Here is a 20114-nt window from a genome sequence, read left to right as displayed (position 1 = left end):
TATACATTTTTAATATGAAATTAGTGTTGCAGTAAACAGAACATGTTAATTTTGATTGTTCAGGGAAATAATCAAACTAGAAGAACATTATATACATTTATTGTTCATTAAATGAAAGTTTACATCACAATCAAATCCAATTTATTTCACAAACACCAGGTTCATATAATACATTGTTTTTCTTCATAAACAATTTCAAACTCACGTGCACAATTAAGAACAGGTAATTGAACCATGTCCATATTACAAATTATTAAATGATCCAATGCTAACTTAATTATAAGTCAATATTATGACGCTCATAGGCCAAGTAGGCCTACACATTAAAATAATACAAAGTCTTTGTCATCTAACTCATTCTTTGAGGCAAAACATTGTCAAGATACTTTGGATTGGATTTCTAAGAAAATAAGTTAAGAAGGGTGAGGGGTATGCGAAACTCTTACTATTGCAAAACTGTTTACTTTCTGGGCTAGCACAATTGGTATTCTTTTAAAGTATTTGCTGAAGGTATATGCTATTGTTATTGTGTTTTTAAAACAATAATTATAAATATAATTAAAAAAATATATATGCATCCAAGAGTTTTTTTGGCGATTCATTTGAGGGTAGTCATGACGGAGGACTCTTCGTCAATGTCCGTATCTCTCAGGATTGTGTCAATGTCTATGTCTGAGCTCACCTTCCCACTTGCTGCAATAAAACAAAAAATTCTTTTATCTGTTTTAGAGTTTGACTTGGAAAGATTAGGACAATTTTGGATCATGTTGGCTAGGTCATGATTAAACATTGACATACATAAAAATATAAATTAAAATATAAATTTTAAAGCTTTTTGTAGTGGATGGATAGGTTTAACAGCAGGCATACCTGAATGATCAAAATAGATGAAAATCCAAAAATAAACACAAGTTTCGGAGCTAATAGCTTCTTCTAAAATAGTTTATTAGTCTTAGTTCTTGTAGAATGTTCTCGCCTTGTACAGTAATCATAAGATTTAGCTAGGTAGCTGGGTGGATGTGGTGCTCGCCTAGTAATCAGAAGATTTAGCTGGGTGGATGTGGTGCTCGCCTAGTATGGTAATCATAAGATTTAGCTAGGTAGCTGCATTAATGTGGTGCTCGCCTAGTAATCAGAAGATTTAGCTAGGTAGCTGAATGGATGTGGTGTTTGCCTAGTAATCAGAAGATTTAGCTAGGTAGCTGAATGGATGTGGTGCTCGCCTCGTAATCAGAAGATTTAGCTAGGTAGCTGAATGGATGTGGTGCTCGCCTCGTAATCAGAAGATTTAGCTAGGTAGCTGAATGGATGTGGTGCTCGCCTCGTAATCAGAAGATTTAGCTAGGTAGCTGAATGGATGTGGTGCTCGCCTCGTAATCAGAAGATTTAGCTAGGTAGCTGAATGGATGTGGTGTTTGCCTAGTAATCAGAAGATTTAGCTAGGTAGCTGAATGGATGTGGTGTTTGCCTAGTAATCAGAAGATTTAGCTAGGTAGCTGGGTAGATGTGGTGCTAACCTAGTAATCAGAGGATTTAGCTAGGTAGGTGGGTAGATGTGGTGCTAACCTAGTAATCAGAGGATTTAGATAGGTAGCTGAATGGATGTGGTGCTCGCCTAGTAATCAGAAGATTTAGATAGGTAGCTGGGTAGATGTGGTGCTAACCTAGTAATCAGAGGATTTAGCTAGGTAGGTGGGTGGATGTGGTGCTCGTCTAGTACGGTTATCATAAGATTTAGCTAGGTAGCTTGGTGAATGTTTTGGTGCTCGCCTAGTAATCAGAACATTTAGCTGGGTGGATGTGGTGCTCGCCTAGTAATCAGAAGATTTAGCTAGGCAGCTGAGGTGGATGTGGTGCTCGCCTAGTAATCAGAAGATTTAGCTAGGTAGCTGAGGTGGATGTGGTGCTCGTCTAGTAATTAGAAGATTTAGGTAGGTAGCTGGGTGAATGAGGTGCTTGCCTAGTAATCAAAAGATTTAGCTAGGTAGCTGTGTGGATGTGATGCTCGCTTAGTAATCAGAAGATTGCTGGTTTGATCCTAAGAAAAGTACCTTGATTTTCAATAGTTTGAAACTAGACCCAGCTGTCCTTAATTATAGTGCTTTAAATAAAAGGTTTTGGTTGAAGAACCACCTATAATTTTATTACTAGTTATTGTAGTCTATGTTTTTAACTAAAAAGCACAAAAATATTAAAGTATTAACACTTTTTATATGGGAAGTTCTAATATTTGAATGCTGAGAACAGACTCGTAATAAAATATGTACTATAGTTACGAGTATGAAAGTATCACCACAGAATCTGATGAGATATTTTGTTGGGTTACCTGCATGTTCAAGAAAAATTGCTTTTAAACTGGTGAGTTGATCCCGGTATGCTCGTATTTGTGCCTCAAGTATGCAGTTTTCCATCTTCAAATCATCAACTCGCTTCAGTGTCTGTTCAGTTTTCTTCTTTGACTTGTCACGACTTTTACGAACAGCCTTAAACAGATATTCAATTATGCCATTTATATCTTCGAATTTATATGATCTACAACTCAAAAAAGAACTCGATATATTAAGTAAAAATATGAATAAGTCGGTGTACCGTACACAGGCCTAAGTGAAACATAACTTATAGCCATAACATAACAAAGCTACACAGATCATCTCACAACATTCTACACTCATCCTTCACTCATATTTAGGTTAAAATACACACCTAGGTGGCGTTCCCATCTCATAATGATAACAATAATAATTACAGATAAGTTTTTGGCATATATCTTTACTTCTTTTCAAAGTTCTTATTCTTCAAGCTTGTAGGTCTAGATGTCCTGTACATTTCATGTGATACTGTGATAACTTTCAATGCTACCGTTTCAACAGTCGTTATTAATTTGCTATTATTTATGGTTCTACAGTCGTTATTCACCTCGTTATTTCGTTCCCTTCGCAGCCTGTAGTCCTCATCTTTCTCCCCCTCGTACTGAGTCAGCTGTGATCGCTTTCTTCCTCGCCCACTATTCTCCTTGTTTGATGGCATTGTTACTACACAAAAAAACCTTATTACTTAACACATTTTTTTTACATGGTAGTAGAGTGATGTAACAGTTAAATGTAAAGAAAGTCTTAAAACTCGACGTTTAGATCTTGGATACAGTGCAGATTTGTCATTCAGATGTTGATCCAAAATATGATATCATATAAACTATTTCAATATAGCCTAAAAAAACTATTGTGAACCCAACAAATTGACCATTTCATAATGAACCTCTATAGGTCTACAAAACAAATTATGATGATGCATTACAGGAGGAGTCATGAAAAAAACAGAATTTGGTACTTACGTATTATACGGAGGCCACTTATTTTACAGCGCGCTGCGGCGGTTAGGTTAGGTTGGGTTATCATAAGTTTTTATGACTCATCTCGTATAGTTCGATTCATAACGAAACTAGGAAAGTTCTACAAACATATTTATGATAACCCAACTTAACCCAACCGCCGCAGCGCGCTGTAAAATAAGTGGCCTCCGTATAATACGTAAGTACCCAGAATTTTTGTGAAAATGTTTTTTGACATATTTTGGTTCTCCATTAAATTCTGTATCTAAAAAACATAAAATATAAAGACCAAACGGTTTTTATTTACCTTGAATAAAATACCGTAGTTAGAGTTATTTATTTGAATGGCAATATTTTCAACCTTGGATTAATTTGTTTTGAGTATTTTAGTAATACAATTTAACTAAAACCTAGTTATTTCATAAATAGTTTTATTTCATCTACCTAGTCACTATTAATGTACAATACACTAATGTACAATAAGTGGTTGTAGGATTAATTATTTTCTATTTTCATAGATATACACCGGGGCTATAGAAAACAGGGGCTGGCTCATGTCTTTGATGTAGCACTTTCCGACATGGTCCCGCTCCCCCACCTCCTGTGACGTTACCGGGCTGAAAGTCGGACCTGCTTCCATTACGCGGCTAGCAAAAATCTCACTCTTTTACACGCTTCCCTACCTTTATTTATTCATTTATTTATTTATTGCTCTTGATAATTTTTACATTGTGTAGCATATAATAGTTATTCTAATATTTATAATTACATAGAATCTATATATATAAAAGGCAAAGCCCTCACTGACTGACTCACTCACTCATCACTAATTCTCTTACCCATTTACCTAGGAGGCTGAAATTTGGTACACTGATTCTTTAGGCTTTAAATAGGAAAACTAAGCTGTTTTTATTCTGATCGGACTCTCGGGCTCAGCCCCAGTGGCTCTGGAGTTTCCCATGTTAACCTTAAGAGTACTCATATTTAAATGGAATTAATGAATCTTAACAGCTGTTTCAATTAAACAAGTTGGTTCTGTTCTATGATGTTCAATAGCATTTAAGTTACAAGGATTACCAACAGGGTGCAGCACTATTATTTCTTTTACATTTATGACAACAGCTAATTTGCAACCAAAAGGTGAGTGAGCGTAGCGAACGAACTTCAACCTGGAGGCGAGTTAGCGTAGCGAACGAACTTCAACCTGGAGGCGAGTTAGCGTAGCGAACGAACTTCAACCTGGAGGCGAGTTAGCGTAGCGAACGAGCTAACCTGAAGGCAAGTGAGCGCAGCGAACGAGCTCCAACCCAAGAGTGAGTGAGCGTAGCGAACGAACTTCAACCAGGACTTGATTGAGCCATGCGAACGAGCTCACTTATAAAGTTAAACGGGGCAAAGCCCGCGGGTATAGCTAGTTTATTTTATAAAATTACACTTTAAATTAAATTTAACTTTAAACAAATAAATCAATACATTAAAGAAATGGAGGAAAACTAAAAAAACATTATACTTATCATGTTATCAAGAAAGCCTTAAAATATTTTACTCATAACTCCTGGGGAATATAATACTGTGGCCCTTAACTCCAAGGGTGTGCAGTGAACTCATCAACCAAATAGAACGCCTGATTTTTCAAGTCACGCTTCAGTTTCGTTTTGAATAGAAGGGAACTTTCCAGACGTTTTAGCCTTTCAGGAAGACAGTTAAAAAGCCTGACACCTACTTGAGAAGGACTTTTCTCAAATGCAGCTGTTCGGTGTTGGACAGTGCACATTAAAAACTAAAAAGTAGAAAATAATTTATATAGTCCACTGTCAAATGTACACCCGTGTGCTCCTTTATGAGGCAGGTGTGGGAGTAGTCTTAATCTCCTCGTTTGACCTTTGAGAAATACAATTTCGATGGTGGCACCCTTGAAAATGGTGCGTTTGAACCCTGTGGGTAAAAACAAAATGGCCGCCATTTAAAATGTTTTAAGTCAAATTCCATGAAAACTGGCTATTAAAACAATATTTTTCAACACATTATTTAAAGTTCTTTTTATTACAAATCGAATGACACTTTATTTGCGAAAATCGGATAATAAATAAAAAAGTTATGTAATTTTTATTATTAATAGATATTATCAAAATGGCAGTCATTTTGAAATCACAAACTTAAATTTCATAGAAACTAGTGACAAAAACATACTAAAAGTTACATAACTTTTTTATTTATTATCCGATTTTCGCAAATAAAGTGTCGTTCGATTTGTAATAAAAAGGACTTTACATATTTTGTTTCGAAGTTTTGTTTTAATTGCTGGTTTTCATGGAATTTGACTATAAAGAATTTTAATGGCCGCCATTTTGAAATTCGATGATCAGGCTCAAAGATTTTTTCGGAGAATGTTTATACTTGTAGACTTAAAGTTTATACCAAGTTTCATAAAGATATCTCTAAGGGCTTTTGAGTTATGAATTATTTTCAAAAAATACAAAATGGCGGAATTCGGCTTAACTAAGCCGAAATTGAAACAATGTTATTCTACATTTTCGACTTATTTTTGCACATAGAATCTGAATCTGCATAGCCCATCACGCTTTACTGAAACACCCTTTATTACTTTTTGAGATATTTAACTGTCCTGGGACATTACATCCACCCTAATTAATTTTATTTATGAAAAATATAAAACACATTACATTATGTTTTATGAAAGAATGGTTGATTCTACATAAAAATTGTTATAATCTTTTTCGTGCAGATTTAAAATAGCTACATTTTGGTATCAACAACTTTTTCATAACTCTAACGGTTACTGATATAAGTAAGGCAGCAAGTTTGTGATGGCGGCCATTTTGTTTTTTACCCACAGCGTTCGAACGCACCATTTTTAAGAGTGCCACCATCGAAATTGTATTTCTCCAAGGTCAAACGAAGAGATTAAAACTACTCCCACACCTGCCTCATTAAGGAGCACACGGGAGCCTGTATATGTACATTTGACAGGGGACTAATAAATAAAAAACTTTTTTAAAACAAAACGTTTTTAAACGCACTAAAAAATAGAAAATAATTTTTAAATATGTGGAGAGTATAAATACTTGTAGGATTTAAAACGAAAAACTTGGGGTGCATGCAATAGATAATTTACAATTACCTTAAAACCTATTGAACTAATGTATTATTATTAATTGCATGCACCCCACGTTTTTCGTTTTAAATCCTACAAGTATTTATACTCTCCACATATTTAAAAATTATTTTCTATTTTTTAGTGCGTTTAAAAACGTTTTGTTTTAAAAAAGTTTTTTATTTATAAATTATTTTCTACCTTTTAGTTTTTAATGTGTGCGGATGTTAAATCTATTTCAAGCATCTATATCAGATTAAGACAGAGGCATGTGGGAAATCTGAGGATTATTTGAGTTTCTTTTCATATAATTATGTATTAGATTGAATGTATGGCCTACCTACTAACTATAAACATAGACTAACCTCTGCCTCTTAACCTCTCGTCTTCGAACTGTCAAATTTAAGTATTTACAGCTGACTTAAATTAATTGATATATTTACATTCTTTCAAAATGTAAACATGGAAATTTTGGAAGCCCATGGGGCGTAGCCCAAGGGAAGTATGAAAATCAAATTATATAATATTGCATTATCATCCATTTGTGAGCTATGTTTCAAATTTCAAGTCTCTAGCTCATCGGGAACTTCGTTTATAATTGATATCAAAATTTGTAGGAAAGCGAGCTAATAAAAACAAAAAAAAAACAATCCCATGGGGCGTAGCCCAAGGGAAATATGAAAATAAAATTATATAATATTGCATTGTCATCCATTTGTGAGCTATGTTTCAAGTCTCTAGCTCATCGGGAAGTATCAAAGTTTGCAAGAAAGCGAGTTAATAAAAACAAGCCCATGGGGCGTAGCCCAAGGGAAATATGAAAATTAAATGATATAATATTGCATTGTCTTCCATTTGTTAGCTATGTTTCAAGTGTCAAGTCTCTAGCTCATCGGGAAGTTAGTATAAAATTGATTGCAAAGTTTGTACCGGACAAGAAAGCGAGCTAATACAAACGTTTTAATTAATGCTTGCATAATTAGCATTATGCTGGTCGACTGGATTCAAAGATTTAGGATATCCTGAGAAACATATTGAAGAGTCTGCTAGAATATATGAAAATATAGAAAATATGAGAGGCTGAGTGGTGAAAAGAGAGGTCAAAAGCGTAGAGAGAAAATTCATTCTTTTATAGGTCTACAACACTGAGTGATGCTGATGCAACAAAAAAGGTGGGGTGAAGTGTGTGTGTATGTCTTGTTGTCCCTGTACAACATTCATTCTTAAATTTGAAAAAGTGAAATTGTAAAAACTGCACATGAATTTACAAGGGCAACCAACATTCCCAGTCAAAAGAAGGGAGGGTATACTAAGCCTAGGCTTTCTAATTGTCAACATGCTTAAACGTAACTTTTCCTAGGCTAATTATTGGTGTCTACATTGTTTACAATAGCTGAAAACCACTGTACATATTAAGCAATATTGGCATAATGAGTTTAAATACATGATCCTCACCATACTGATTATTAGAATCCATTGAGATTAAAAACAACAAAGACCATTTATGTTATTGATATAAGTTCATAGATGATCATAAAATTATAACAACTTACTTCACTGTTCACTAATCACTTTCCTTTCGCTCTCTAGATTTGCATTTGACAATTGACATGACAATGTTGGAAGGATGACATCACTTTTAGTTTTAGCTCAAGCTCAAAGCAGACAAGTATTTTGAAGATTGAGTGAGGAGTGCAAACAACGATATATATTTGTCCTTACCATTGGTTATAGTACGGCCACCTTTAAGTGGCAGTGGTTATAGCACAATCTAAAGTTATGATAAATGTATTCTCATTTATTTATATCGAATTACGAATGCTTCGATAGTTTGATAGTGATTATATATACTTTTGATAAAAGAGTTAGTTACTTTAAGTTGGAGTTTGAGGAGTGTTTTTTTTGTTTTTTTTACCCAGCGTCTTTTATGTGCCTTTGTTGTAAATAATGTATACATAAGTTTCCAAGGTTCATCATTACCCTTACCCAATCAAAACTAATGGAGTATGTTTCATCTATGACATTTTTTTGGGAGAGGAGGGAAAATTCTTTTACGAATACCAGTAGTGTGAGACTCCTGAATTTATCACAGACTTCTCACTAAAAAAACCCTCTACTATGTTGGACACAGACCTGGAATTGTTTGTCACATTACTTCAAGTCAGGCCAACATGTGACCAAAGCCCTCAGGGCTCTAACCGTTTCTGGCATTTAGATTCTTTATGACCTACACCGCATCCCGGTCAAGGTCGAGCTTCTTGGCACGGAGAATAACCTGGATGTAGTGTGACAGACAGGTCCAATTGTCCTCACACTGTTCGATAGGCGGATGCTACTCTTAGTGCTGCCTGACGCTGCACTCGGGCGAGCCGCATCCTATATACCTCGTTATTGAGAGCGTCTGCCCACACCCCCGCACCGTACAAGAGTACGGACTGGACATAAGACATTAACAGCCTTCTACGACTGGACCGAGGCCCTCCGACATTGGCCATCAAACGGCTATGAGAGGAAACCACCCTAGCGACCCTGTCCACCATACGGAAAATCTGATCCCGCCAGCTTAGCTTGCTGTCCACCATAAACCCCAGGTACTTGGCAGTACGAACGGTGTGTTCTTTGACAGCCCGATGGTGTCAATCTGTTTTGTTAATACCACGATCTCAGTCTATAACTTGGTTCAGCTTTAGCTGAGCCAGCTCAACGCTACGTGCAGCTTTCAAAGTCATCTGCGTACCCAACCAAAATAGTTTTCTCAGGAATTTCAGACCTAAGAAGGCTGTCATAAGCGACATTCCAGAGGTTTGGACCGAGTGTGGAACCTTGGACAGCACCGGAATGACACTAATCGTCCGTGGGCCTTCCGTAGAGCCGAGGAGGCGCTACCGGAGATAATCCTCTATGATACGCCTGAGTTATGCCGGAACTTGGAAGGTGTTCTCCAGAGCATACAGCATATCGCACCACCTCGCGGAATTAAATGCGTTTCGCACATCGAGTGTTACGATCAGCACGACCCTACGAGAATAGTGTGGTTAAAATCCTCAGCTCTCATCACGGCTTGCTTCACCTCCTCATATTATTCATTCTGGTAGCCCCTGGACTACGAATAATGACTTATATAGGCTTACCTCCGTCAGTAGTCCAAAATTGTGTTGTATTTCAACTAACGTTGTTCAAAGCTTACATGTTTCGTTGCAAAGCAACATCGTCGGAGCTTTTTGTCAAAAACATCAAATAATTTAAACAGAACAAAACACGGAACAAGAAACATTTAAACACTAAATAACACGATAGCGCTATCATGACACGGCACGGCAGCGGTTGTAGGTTGTAGGTAGAATGCCTGCAGTCTACCTACAACCACTGCCGTGCCGTGTCATGATAGCGCTATCGTGTTATTTCGTGTTTAAATGTTTCTTGTTCCGTGTTTTGTTCTATGTTTAAATTATTTGATGTTTTTGACAAAAAGCTCCGACGATGTTGCATTGCAACGAAACGTAAGCTTTGAACAACATTAGTTGAAATAGAACACAATTTTGGACTACTGACGGAGGTAAGCCTATATAATTCACCTCCTCAATAGCTTCAACCGTAGGTCGCCCCATCCTGAATCCATGCAGACGAGGAGACAGAGGTCCCCCGCAGCGACCACGGCTGAATTCAGCCGGGAACGGATCAACTTCTTGAGGACTTTGCCAGCCGTATCCAACATGCACAGAGGTCTGTAAGAGTAAGGCAGGTCTGGGTCTCCCTCCCCCTTCCCAACTAGCACAAGCCTAGCTGTTTTTCCAGCACGATGGGAAAACACCTTTGACTAGGCAGGCGTTGTACATGTACATGCTCAAAAGGATCAAGGGGTTAGTAGTCAAAACCTTCTTGAGGACTATAAGCTGGGTATCCCATTGGGTCCAGGAGCCTTATTGTTCTTCAGGGATAGAACGGCCGGAATCAATCAGGAACGGGTATACCTTTGTGGAGAAAACCCCTTACCCTAATTCCCCGGGGCCCAACCTCCGTTTGCCCAGCACCGGATACCTGGCGTGACGGGGGTTGCCCGTCGCAATTAATGCAGAGTCCGACCTCTACATCCAAGCTGCACTCCCTGACTAAGGACCGATGTGGCTGGCTTCTCACGATCCACTGAGAATACCCATCGGCAGTGCAGAGCACACATATAGATAAAACATACTCCTCAAGGGGTTGGCACTCAGCATAGCAACACTGGTGGCGCTATCTACGAATTGACAGGCAAAGCTCTCTCAAAGTACTTAACACTTTTTTACCATGCGGTTGGCATTCTGGGTTATAGTAGTATCATAGATAAAACATACTCCCTTAGGTAGTATGTTTTCTGTGCTCTCAGTGAGAACGTCGGTTACCCTTGACCCTTTTTAGTCACCTCTTACGTCACAATCCCGGGAAGAATGCGGTCCTATTCTTACCCGGTACCACACGGGGATATCTATGACATTACCAATCAGTTTTGTGAAATCAATTGCTTGGAAAAGCAATTGAAATCCTGCAAAATGACTATTTGGTAGGGGATGGTTATAAAACTGGAAGTTTCATGGAAAAGCATGTTAGCCTGGCCAAGGCCAGAAAAACCAAAAAACAGCTGTTCTGTTTACACTTAATTCAATTACACGTTTTTTCTGTGTTTACGTTGTTTGTATATTGTTTTGTTTGTATAGCTCAGTGGTTGTCGTCATTAGGTTGGTGTGACAGTGATGTGATTTTAATTATTCACTTTTAAAATAACCTTAAGCTTAATAATTCAATTATTTATATAGGAACTTGCGATTGCTGTTCACCTTAAATCCCTTGGTGTCCTTGTTCTCCAAATTTCCTTGTCTAATACTGTATTACTATCTAGGCTATAACAGTGGGAAAATACACAATTCCTTACCTGTTCCATCTTGAAGAGGTTAAAATGCCATGACAAAATTTACCGTACTTAAATAGCCTATCGCATTTGATTTTTTCTTAAATAATGGAAGCGTTAATTTCATTTTAGTTGAAAGAAAGGCATGAGGCGCAGAAATAAAATCACCATTATAGTATGGATACTTATGGGAATTTTAGTGATATATCTTATACAGTCATTTCAATACAGTTCAATACCATATTCCTCAAAGAATAATGCTCGAAAACTTACTACATCCGTCCAAGTCCATAACAAAGAGAAGCTTATATTACGCCAGCAAAATTCAAGTACGCTCCACAGGCATAGACCTGGTGATGTGGACGGAGGGTTTCATAAACAGCCTATAGCCATAGCAACGCATCAGAATAAATCGTTGGATAATGAAAATTATGGACAGGTTATTGGGTAAGTTTTCTAATCTCATGTACTACAGTAAAATCTTAAGATAGGCCTTGAACTAGGTCTATCTAAGTTAGTAGGTATTAGTTCTTAGCTTATGATTAACTTCGTAAAAGTCTGGGTTGTCAAATGATGGCAAAACTTTGATATCGGGTACACTTCCCCAGAGAACCTATGATATATTATCGGATGAATAATGATATATAGTCCCCTATCTTAACTTGTCCGGTTCAATATATCGATTAACTTAAGAGCTTAACTTCTTTTAATTGTAGTCTAAACATCGATTTCAAAATTGGGTTATTTATTTTAGGTAGGCCTACATTTTTAGTAATATTTGGCTGCACTTTAGTATCTGTCCTACACTCATTCGAATGAAAAATATCGATACCGTATATAGATTGTTCAATAAATCGATTACGGTACCTTAACTTTTTTTATTCGGTTAGTTAGGTTAGGTTAAACTAACTAACCAAACTTTATATTATCTAATGGAATAATCGATATATATCTCTATAGCCTATATCCTTTCGAAAGAGTGTATGACAGATGTAGCCTAATAAAAAAAGAACAAAAACAATAGGCCTAAGTAAGTTAAATAACACATAACTTAAACTAACAATAAAAATAGGTAGCCTATTAAGAAATATAAACCAAAAAACTACAAACCATTTAAAATTTACAGTTTCTTTCATTTTTAATATTAAAAATAGGCCTATGCCTATTTAAATGAAAACAAGGGGTTAGACTTCCATATCTGTTAGCACAAACAACCGAATGAAAAAATCTATTGATATATCGAATGAAACAATGGAATAATCGATTTCGATATTTATCGTTATTCATCCGACTTTATATCGTAGGTTCCTGCTGAAGTCTACCCTTGATATCCAACTCCTTCATAAGTTATTTTATCTCCTTCAAAGGGCTCGGTCCTGGGCCCTCTTTTGTTTCTGATTGTTGTAAATGACCTCCATCTCCAGGGCAGAGCACTCCTGTATGCTGATGACACCAATAATAACTAGAGGGAAAGTTATAAACCAAGTTTTGATAGAGGCAGAAGCTGCACTGGATGCTGCTAAAATCTGGTTCGTCAGAAATCGGCTGCAGTTGAATGGAGACAAGACCCAGAGGATCATATGCATGCACTTTAAGCAAAACAAAGAAATTTGATCACCAAAGCAGCGTGAAATTGCTGGGCTTCAGCCTAGACCCTAAGTTTACCTGGGAACAACATATCAGTCATGTATGTGTTAAACTCTCCCGTGTGGTTTTTCTTCTTTGGAAACTTAGGGGGGTCGTCACCGATAAATACTTAATAAATGTATATCACGCCCTATTTCAAAACCATATCAGATATGGAATCCTGCCCTGGGGACAAGCTCCTGGCTGTATAAAAGTGCTACGTCTGCAGAAGAAGGCAGTCAGAGTGCTGTCAGCCGCTGGTTATAGAGACCACTGTAAGCCCCTATTTGCTAACCTTAAGGTTATGACCATCTTCAGCCAATATGTCTACTACGGCCTGATTAATCTAAAGAATAACATTGGAGAATATCAACAGAGGGGTGATCTCCATAATTATGACACCAGGAATGCACAGAAACTTGACATTCCTCGATGCAGGTTATCAAGATCCTTGGCAGCCCATCCCATTCCAGCCATGCGATTCTACAACATGTTACCGCCTCGGGCCCACATTGAAGACATGAAAGCTTTCTCCATGCAGCTTTTTAACAAGCTCACAAATGAGCCGCTGTACTCTTTTGAGGAAGTGTCTGGCGAGTACTTCTCGAACATATAATATGCACCGCCATCACTAGTTTTTCTATTTGTAAATATTGGTTAATTTGTTATTTTTTTATTAGTTTTTACCACTTTAAAATTTTATTTGACGCAGTCTATCCAACAAGTGTTGGACATTAATGTAATTCACGGTTTGAGTTGCCTCATTCGACACCTAGAAGCATCGGTCCGCCCACACCTAGGACAACGACATAGGAGTTGGTAATGGCTATTTATGATTACTATTTTCAAAAGGTAGGCTACATTTTATGTTAAAATTAACCTAACCCCTGTGCCGATTTTAAATTCAAAGATTTAAAATCCGCGACAGGCAATGGACAAGTCAGTCCAACATGACGTAACGCGGAAGGATACGAAGACCGTTGGGAACCGCGTCGTCTGCAAAGCGTCTCGTCGTCTCGTCGTCTCGTCACTCGTGGCTCAGTACTCGCGTAGTCAACATGTGAAGTCGCGTTTTGTCGCTGGTGTAGGACGAATTTATTAATATCTTAATTCGTAGCTCGGAAATTAGCGTTCGGGCGGAAATTGTACGTGCATCAAACGATCGTAATTGTCAAAATTTCGCCGAATTGCATTTGGGTGTGTGTTTTATTAGTATTAAGTCGAGACAGTTGAGATGCCGGATTGATTGTTCGCGTTCGTGATGAAAATTCGTACATGCATCATATCGATAGCAAATGTCAGTTTCTAGCGAATCGCGGGTCGTCGTGACGGTATTTTCAATTGAATCATTAAACGCCAGCTCGAAAAAAAAACAAGAATTAATAAGTCCTACACCAGAAAAAACCGTGTCGTGATATTCCGCTCGGTCAGACAAAAAGTCAAAATTACCACGAGTCAGTTTTTAAATGTTCGGTACGCGTGAATCTTCGTCGGAATGAATGTTAATGTGTCGACATGTGTACGTAAGTAAATGTTTGTGTTATTTGTGTTTTAGTATTAAAATAGTCTTGCCAATCTGCCACATTTTTTCACATGTACCACTCATTTTACAAGTTATGAATCATGTTTTGTTTGGTCTGAGATTTTCATGTTTCATTTGGTCTACTTAGAGCACATGGTCACGATTCAGGATAAAATGTTTTATTAAATTTGGTCATGTCATACAAAGGATTTAAGTTATAATAGTGAACCTAGTCAAATGAAAATTATTTCTTAAATTGAATTGAAATGGTGTATTAATTTAAAGAGCAATGTTTATCTGTGATATTATTATTTTTGTATTCTATGTAAAGTCAGATTCTATCATCGTCAGTATTATTATTTAAAACGTTTGAATTTCATGTGTAGAATAATTTTTGAACAGTATTACATTTTTAAATAGTGAGAGTTTGATTGTGTAACGTAAATGGGGGTAACAGAGTGCTCGGTCGAAGGCTAGGGTTGATAAAGGGTCATGAGGATAGACTCCCATTAAATTCATAAATATTAAATATTAAATAAAAAAATTATCAAATAATCGACTCAGCAGTCGATTGGCCCCGTTGCACTGATCAGCAAGGAGTGATGTAGATCACAAACCTACATAATAGTCCCTGTTTGATTAAATTGTAAACTGGCCAGTTTGATAATTACGAACATCTTTGGGGAGTCTGGTGATCCAAAACAAATAAATAAAATCATCAAGGCTAGGTTTTCCCGAGACTTTGCAGTAAAAAAAAAATGAACAAACCGCCAATTTGAACATTCAATCTTACAATCAACTCTCTCACTCTCTCTTTCAAAATATTGTTAAATTGTGTACAAAAAAGGTTATTACATTGTTTATATTTGTTACTTGTATCACAGCTCAATTCGACTCATTATACAGTATTTTTACAAATCACCATCTTTTCATTATCCTGTGTTTCAGCTGTTAGTATCATTAGTATAAAACTGGTAAAGTAAAGAGGTAAATGGCTTAACTGAAAGAGGTATACAAAGTATTCACAATGAGTGTTGATGATCACATTTTGTAAATATATTTTGACAGTGCAATTTTTATAAGCTCAGTTCATAATATTTAATATTAAATTGGTGAATTCATGAGTAATCGGCTTAACCGAATCCAGTATATATAAACATCTTGAAGTCATACTTTTGATAAATATTTCCTGAACAAACAGTTTCACAAATATTTTCAATCAATATTTCAATATTATTATTTGCAATTTTACAGTTTTACAGAGTATCAATTCATATCACAATCTTTCATCAGAACAGCACATTTTATTTCATGGAGTGATCAAATAGACACATCTATTAGTTTTAAGAAGTGTTAGAATTAAGCTGAAGAAGGTGTGAAGGAGGACAACATATCAGACCTCTCACGGTCCATAAATCGGACTTCTGGGATATTTAATTACAGGGCCCACACTTAACATCTTTATTTCCACTGCGCAGCCCTGTGATTGTAATGTCCTCAGTAGTTCAATTAAAAGTGTAAATTAAATTCATTAAAACCCCACCAGGGGGCAACTTTTTGTTATACTCACACCTGTATGGAATAGCCAAATTGCATTACATAAAGGTGTGAGGTGGTTTTATTTGATGAAATGAAGTAACAAGTAAAGAGCTATTATCTTTTATTGTTTTTATTTTTCTTTACAAAAAGTGATAGCACTAATTTGAGAGGTCTGGTAACAAGGAAGCAGATTGGCATTACTACCAAGGCAGGTTGGCATTGATAAGGGTATCAGTTGTTATCTCTAAGGCAATTATCCACATTGATATTTCTGTGTTTGTTTACTTGTTTATTTATTTGTGTCATATTCGTACAGAGATTATTTATATTTATATTTACATTTATATTTACATGTGCAATAGTTTTCAATTTTGAGTAAATAGAGTCAAACTGAGGTCAATTGTTTTAAACATTTTCATAATTACATATTTTGAGAAACAATGAATCATCTGAGTCATGTTATGTAACCACTGTGAGCGACATGAAGGCTGGCCAACAGAGGTCACGTTCCAGCTGTGGTGGGGCGAGAGTAGAACCTACCCGCACAGACAGGCAGACATCGGGCCGTTCACCACAACAATGTCCCCCGCCCCCGCCCACTCAATCGGCAACAGCTGACTGTCGACTGCGCTACGGGTCAATGAACTGATTGTTGACATCTACTCAACGCTGAATGCTAGATAATTCTACAGTGTGTTAAGCGTGCGCGTTTACACCATTCAAATTGTTGATGGATTGATGCAGTTTTGGTTTATGACACAAGGTGTTAGTTGACAACAATTTTTAATTTCTCAGTACCGACCTCAAAGCAAAATGTTTATTATTGTTAAAGTTTCAGAGTTTATATTTTTGTTATTCAAATTTCAAATGTTTATGTGTAAAATTGTTTCGTGTTAAATGTATTAAATGTAAATCAATGGAAAAAAAATCAATAAAAAATGTGTCGTATGAATGAAGCGTCTGTTGCCACGTCAAGCGTCGTCGCGCCGGGTCGAAATTGTCCCGGGATGGAAAAGGCCTTCGTGCGGACCTGAAGGTCGCTCGGGCCAATTTCTTTTGGCAGGGGAGATTTCTGTGCCGATTTTAAATTCAAAGATTTAAAATCCGCGACAGGCAATGGACAAGTCAGTCCAACATGACGTAACGCGGAAGGATACGAAGACCGTTGGGAACCGCGTCGTCTGCAAAGCGTCTCGTCGTCTCGTCACTCGTGGCTCAGTACTCGCGTAGTCAACATGTGAAGTCGCGTTTTGTCGCTGGTGTAGGACGAATTTATTAATATCTTAATTCGTAGCTCGGAAATTAGCGTTCGGGCGGAAATTGTACGTGCATCAAACGATCGTAATTGTCAAAATTTCGCCGAATTGCATTTGGGTGTGTGTTTTATTAGTATTAAGTCGAGACAGTTGAGATGCCGGATTGATTGTTCGCGTTCGTGATGAAAATTCGTACATGCATCATATCGATAGCAAATGTCAGTTTCTAGCGAATCGCGGGTCGTCGTGACGGTATTTTCAATTGAATCATTAAACGCCAGCTCGAAAAAAAAACAAGAATTAATAAGTCCTACACCAGAAAAAACCGTGTCGTGATATTCCGCTCGGTCAGACAAAAAGTCAAAATTACCACGAGTCAGTTTTTAAATGTTCGGTACGCGTGAATCTTCGTCGGAATGAATGTTAATGTGTCGACATGTGTACGTAAGTAAATGTTTGTGTTATTTGTGTTTTAGTATTAAAATAGTCTTGCCAATCTGCCACATTTTTTCACATGTACCACTCATTTTACAAGTTATGAATCATGTTTTGTTTGGTCTGAGATTTTCATGTTTCATTTGGTCTACTTAGAGCACATGGTCACGATTCAGGATAAAATGTTTTATTAAATTTGGTCATGTCATACAAAGGATTTAAGTTATAATAGTGAACCTAGTCAAATGAAAATTATTTCTTAAATTGAATTGAAATGGTGTATTAATTTAAAGAGCAATGTTTATCTGTGATATTATTATTTTTGTATTCTATGTAAAGTCAGATTCTATCATCGTCAGTATTATTATTTAAAACGTTTGAATTTCATGTGTAGAATAATTTTTGAACAGTATTACATTTTTAAATAGTGAGAGTTTGATTGTGTAACGTAAATGGGGGTAACAGAGTGCTCGGTCGAAGGCTAGGGTTGATAAAGGGTCATGAGGATAGACTCCCATTAAATTCATAAATATTAAATAAAAAAATTATCAAATAATCGACTCAGCAGTCGATTGGCCCCGTTGCACTGATCAGCAAGGAGTGATGTAGATCACAAACCTACATAATAGTCCCTGTTTGATTAAATTCCGCCCACACCTAGGACAACGACATAGGAGTTGGTAATGGCTATTTATGATTACTATTTTCAAAAGGTAGGCTACATTTTATGTTAAAATTAACCTAACCCCACCACAAAGTTGAGTACGGTAAGTTAGAAATAAGTTAATTTATATAAATAGGCCTAGTAGTGTAAGTACCTAACTAAACTTTATCAGTGAAAGGATAGATTCAAACCAGGCCCCAAAGTTGCTTTTAAGACCGTTTGTGATTGACGAGGCAAAACATAAAGCTAGTTATGATGTTTTTAGCGAATTTCCCTATAGGGAAAGATAGCTTAGGTACTAACTATATTATTTTACCTAACTATACCTAACTTTTCTTACTTAAGGATAGGTAGGCCTAATATAGGTAGGGTAGCTATTACCGTAGGTGGCACGGTAAGACCACTAAGACCTGGAGCCGGGACTGATATACTTATTCATTTTGATGTCCCTAGAGGATAAAAACACAATTCGTTCAAATTTTTATATATATCTACAATATATATATACTTCCGTGAACGTGATAACTTGAGTAATTTATGCCCGATTTTGATGGAATTTGGTTTGAAGGTGTAAGGCGGGAAAGTCTTGCATGAGTTCGCGAACCAGCATGATCAGACCATGGGAACAGGGTCATTATACTAAGCTACTAATATTTTACTAAAAAAACACACTTTATTAGCCTCTCTGTAGCAGCAAACATAGGTACTCTTTAAACTAATGTTATTTAAATAGATATAATTTAAATTCAATTCAGGCAAATGGAAATTTGCTTAGTCTGCAGGTTTGCTGCAGCAGGGGTATTTATATACAAAACGGTCATTCATGGGTGCACTTATAACTTTCATAGTGTTATTTGTTGTACTGTTTCAGAAACAAACTTGAGGTGGTTCTGGCTGCTGTTGCTTGTGGGGATCGGCTTCATGAAACGTTAGTTATGATTAAGTCTGCCATCCTCTTTAGTAACAATGTTAGTCTGCGAGTGTTAATCTTTGCAGACACCCCACTGATAAAAGGATTTGAAGAAAAGGTATGTGATAATGAAAAAAATCTGATAATATCTCTGTTAATCACTACTATGATCATTGCCATTGTCAAGTACCATGTTGTATTTATTATTTAATTGAATTAAGTTAGTATTATTGTGTTCTTAACTAGTACATCTTGGATTGCATGATGATATTTGTAAAAATGATGTACACCGTATGTAATAAATAAATAAATTGCGCTTTTAATAAATGATCATGGCCAACGAATCAGCTGATCTTAAAAACAGAAATCTGTCATCTCATTCATTCAACACTCATCTTTGCCTTAAAATTTACTGTGTGTCGGCGTCGTGTTGACACCACGGAGGCGTGTGGTTGTGAACTATCAGCTGAGTAATAGTTTGATAAATAGTAATAGTTAAGAAAGAGTTGGACACATACAGAAAGAAAACACATATATAACCAATGACTCAAACCATCCTCCATTTCAGAAAAGGGCTGTTTTTCATTCATTAATTCATAGATTACTCAATACACCTTTAACAGAAGAAATATTTAACAAAGAACTGAAATATATAAAAAATTAGCGACTTTTAATGGATACACTACAAAATTAATAGACAACATGTTAAGAAAATCCAAATTAAAAAGACATAAAAATCAGAGAACTACCCACATTCATCAAACATCAAAAACCATAAGCGGATATATCCGCCACCCGTCCTTTATTGCCAAAGACTTAGGCGGATATATCCGT

General features: G+C 36.6%; 2 protein-coding genes across 4 annotated transcripts in view; one reads left to right on the top strand and one right to left on the bottom strand.

Moving 5' to 3' along the window:
- Positions 1–123: 123 nt before the first annotated feature.
- Positions 124–8092, bottom strand: LOC129004807 (CCAAT/enhancer-binding protein gamma-like). 2 transcript variants are annotated; one of them, XM_054433450.1, is made up of 4 exons: positions 7899–8014; positions 2917–3032; positions 2327–2483; positions 124–693 (listed from the first exon to the last, which is right to left on the bottom strand). In XM_054433450.1, exons 1-4 carry the CDS (start codon positions 7918–7920, stop codon positions 599–601), a joined length of 390 nt encoding a protein of 129 aa, XP_054289425.1. In that variant the 5' UTR covers positions 7921–8014; the 3' UTR covers positions 124–598. The 2 variants fall into 2 exon arrangements, with proteins under 2 accessions (XP_054289425.1, XP_054289426.1); XM_054433451.1 differs by having other exon boundaries at positions 125–693; positions 7997–8092.
- A 3142-nt stretch (positions 8093–11234) lies between these two features.
- Positions 11235–20114, top strand: part of LOC129004746 (glucoside xylosyltransferase 1-like) — a 28068-nt gene continuing 19188 nt past the window's right edge. The window contains exons 1-2 of one of the 2 annotated variants that reach the window (XM_054433356.1): positions 11235–11775; positions 19242–19398. In XM_054433356.1, coding sequence (XP_054289331.1) covers positions 11474–11775; positions 19242–19398 — 459 coding nt within the window. In that variant the 5' untranslated portion in view covers positions 11235–11473. The remainder of the gene's footprint in view (positions 11776–19241; positions 19399–20114) is intronic. The other variant, XM_054433355.1, reaches the window with a different exon arrangement.

This window comes from Macrosteles quadrilineatus, unplaced genomic scaffold (assembly GCF_028750875.1).
Source record: "Macrosteles quadrilineatus isolate MER2022 unplaced genomic scaffold, UCM_ALF_1.0 Scaffold_11__1_contigs__length_5352618, whole genome shotgun sequence".
Classification (NCBI taxonomy): domain Eukaryota; kingdom Metazoa; phylum Arthropoda; class Insecta; order Hemiptera; family Cicadellidae; genus Macrosteles; species Macrosteles quadrilineatus.
Note: the sequence above shows the minus strand (reverse complement) of the source record. Positions and strands in the feature narration are given on the sequence as shown.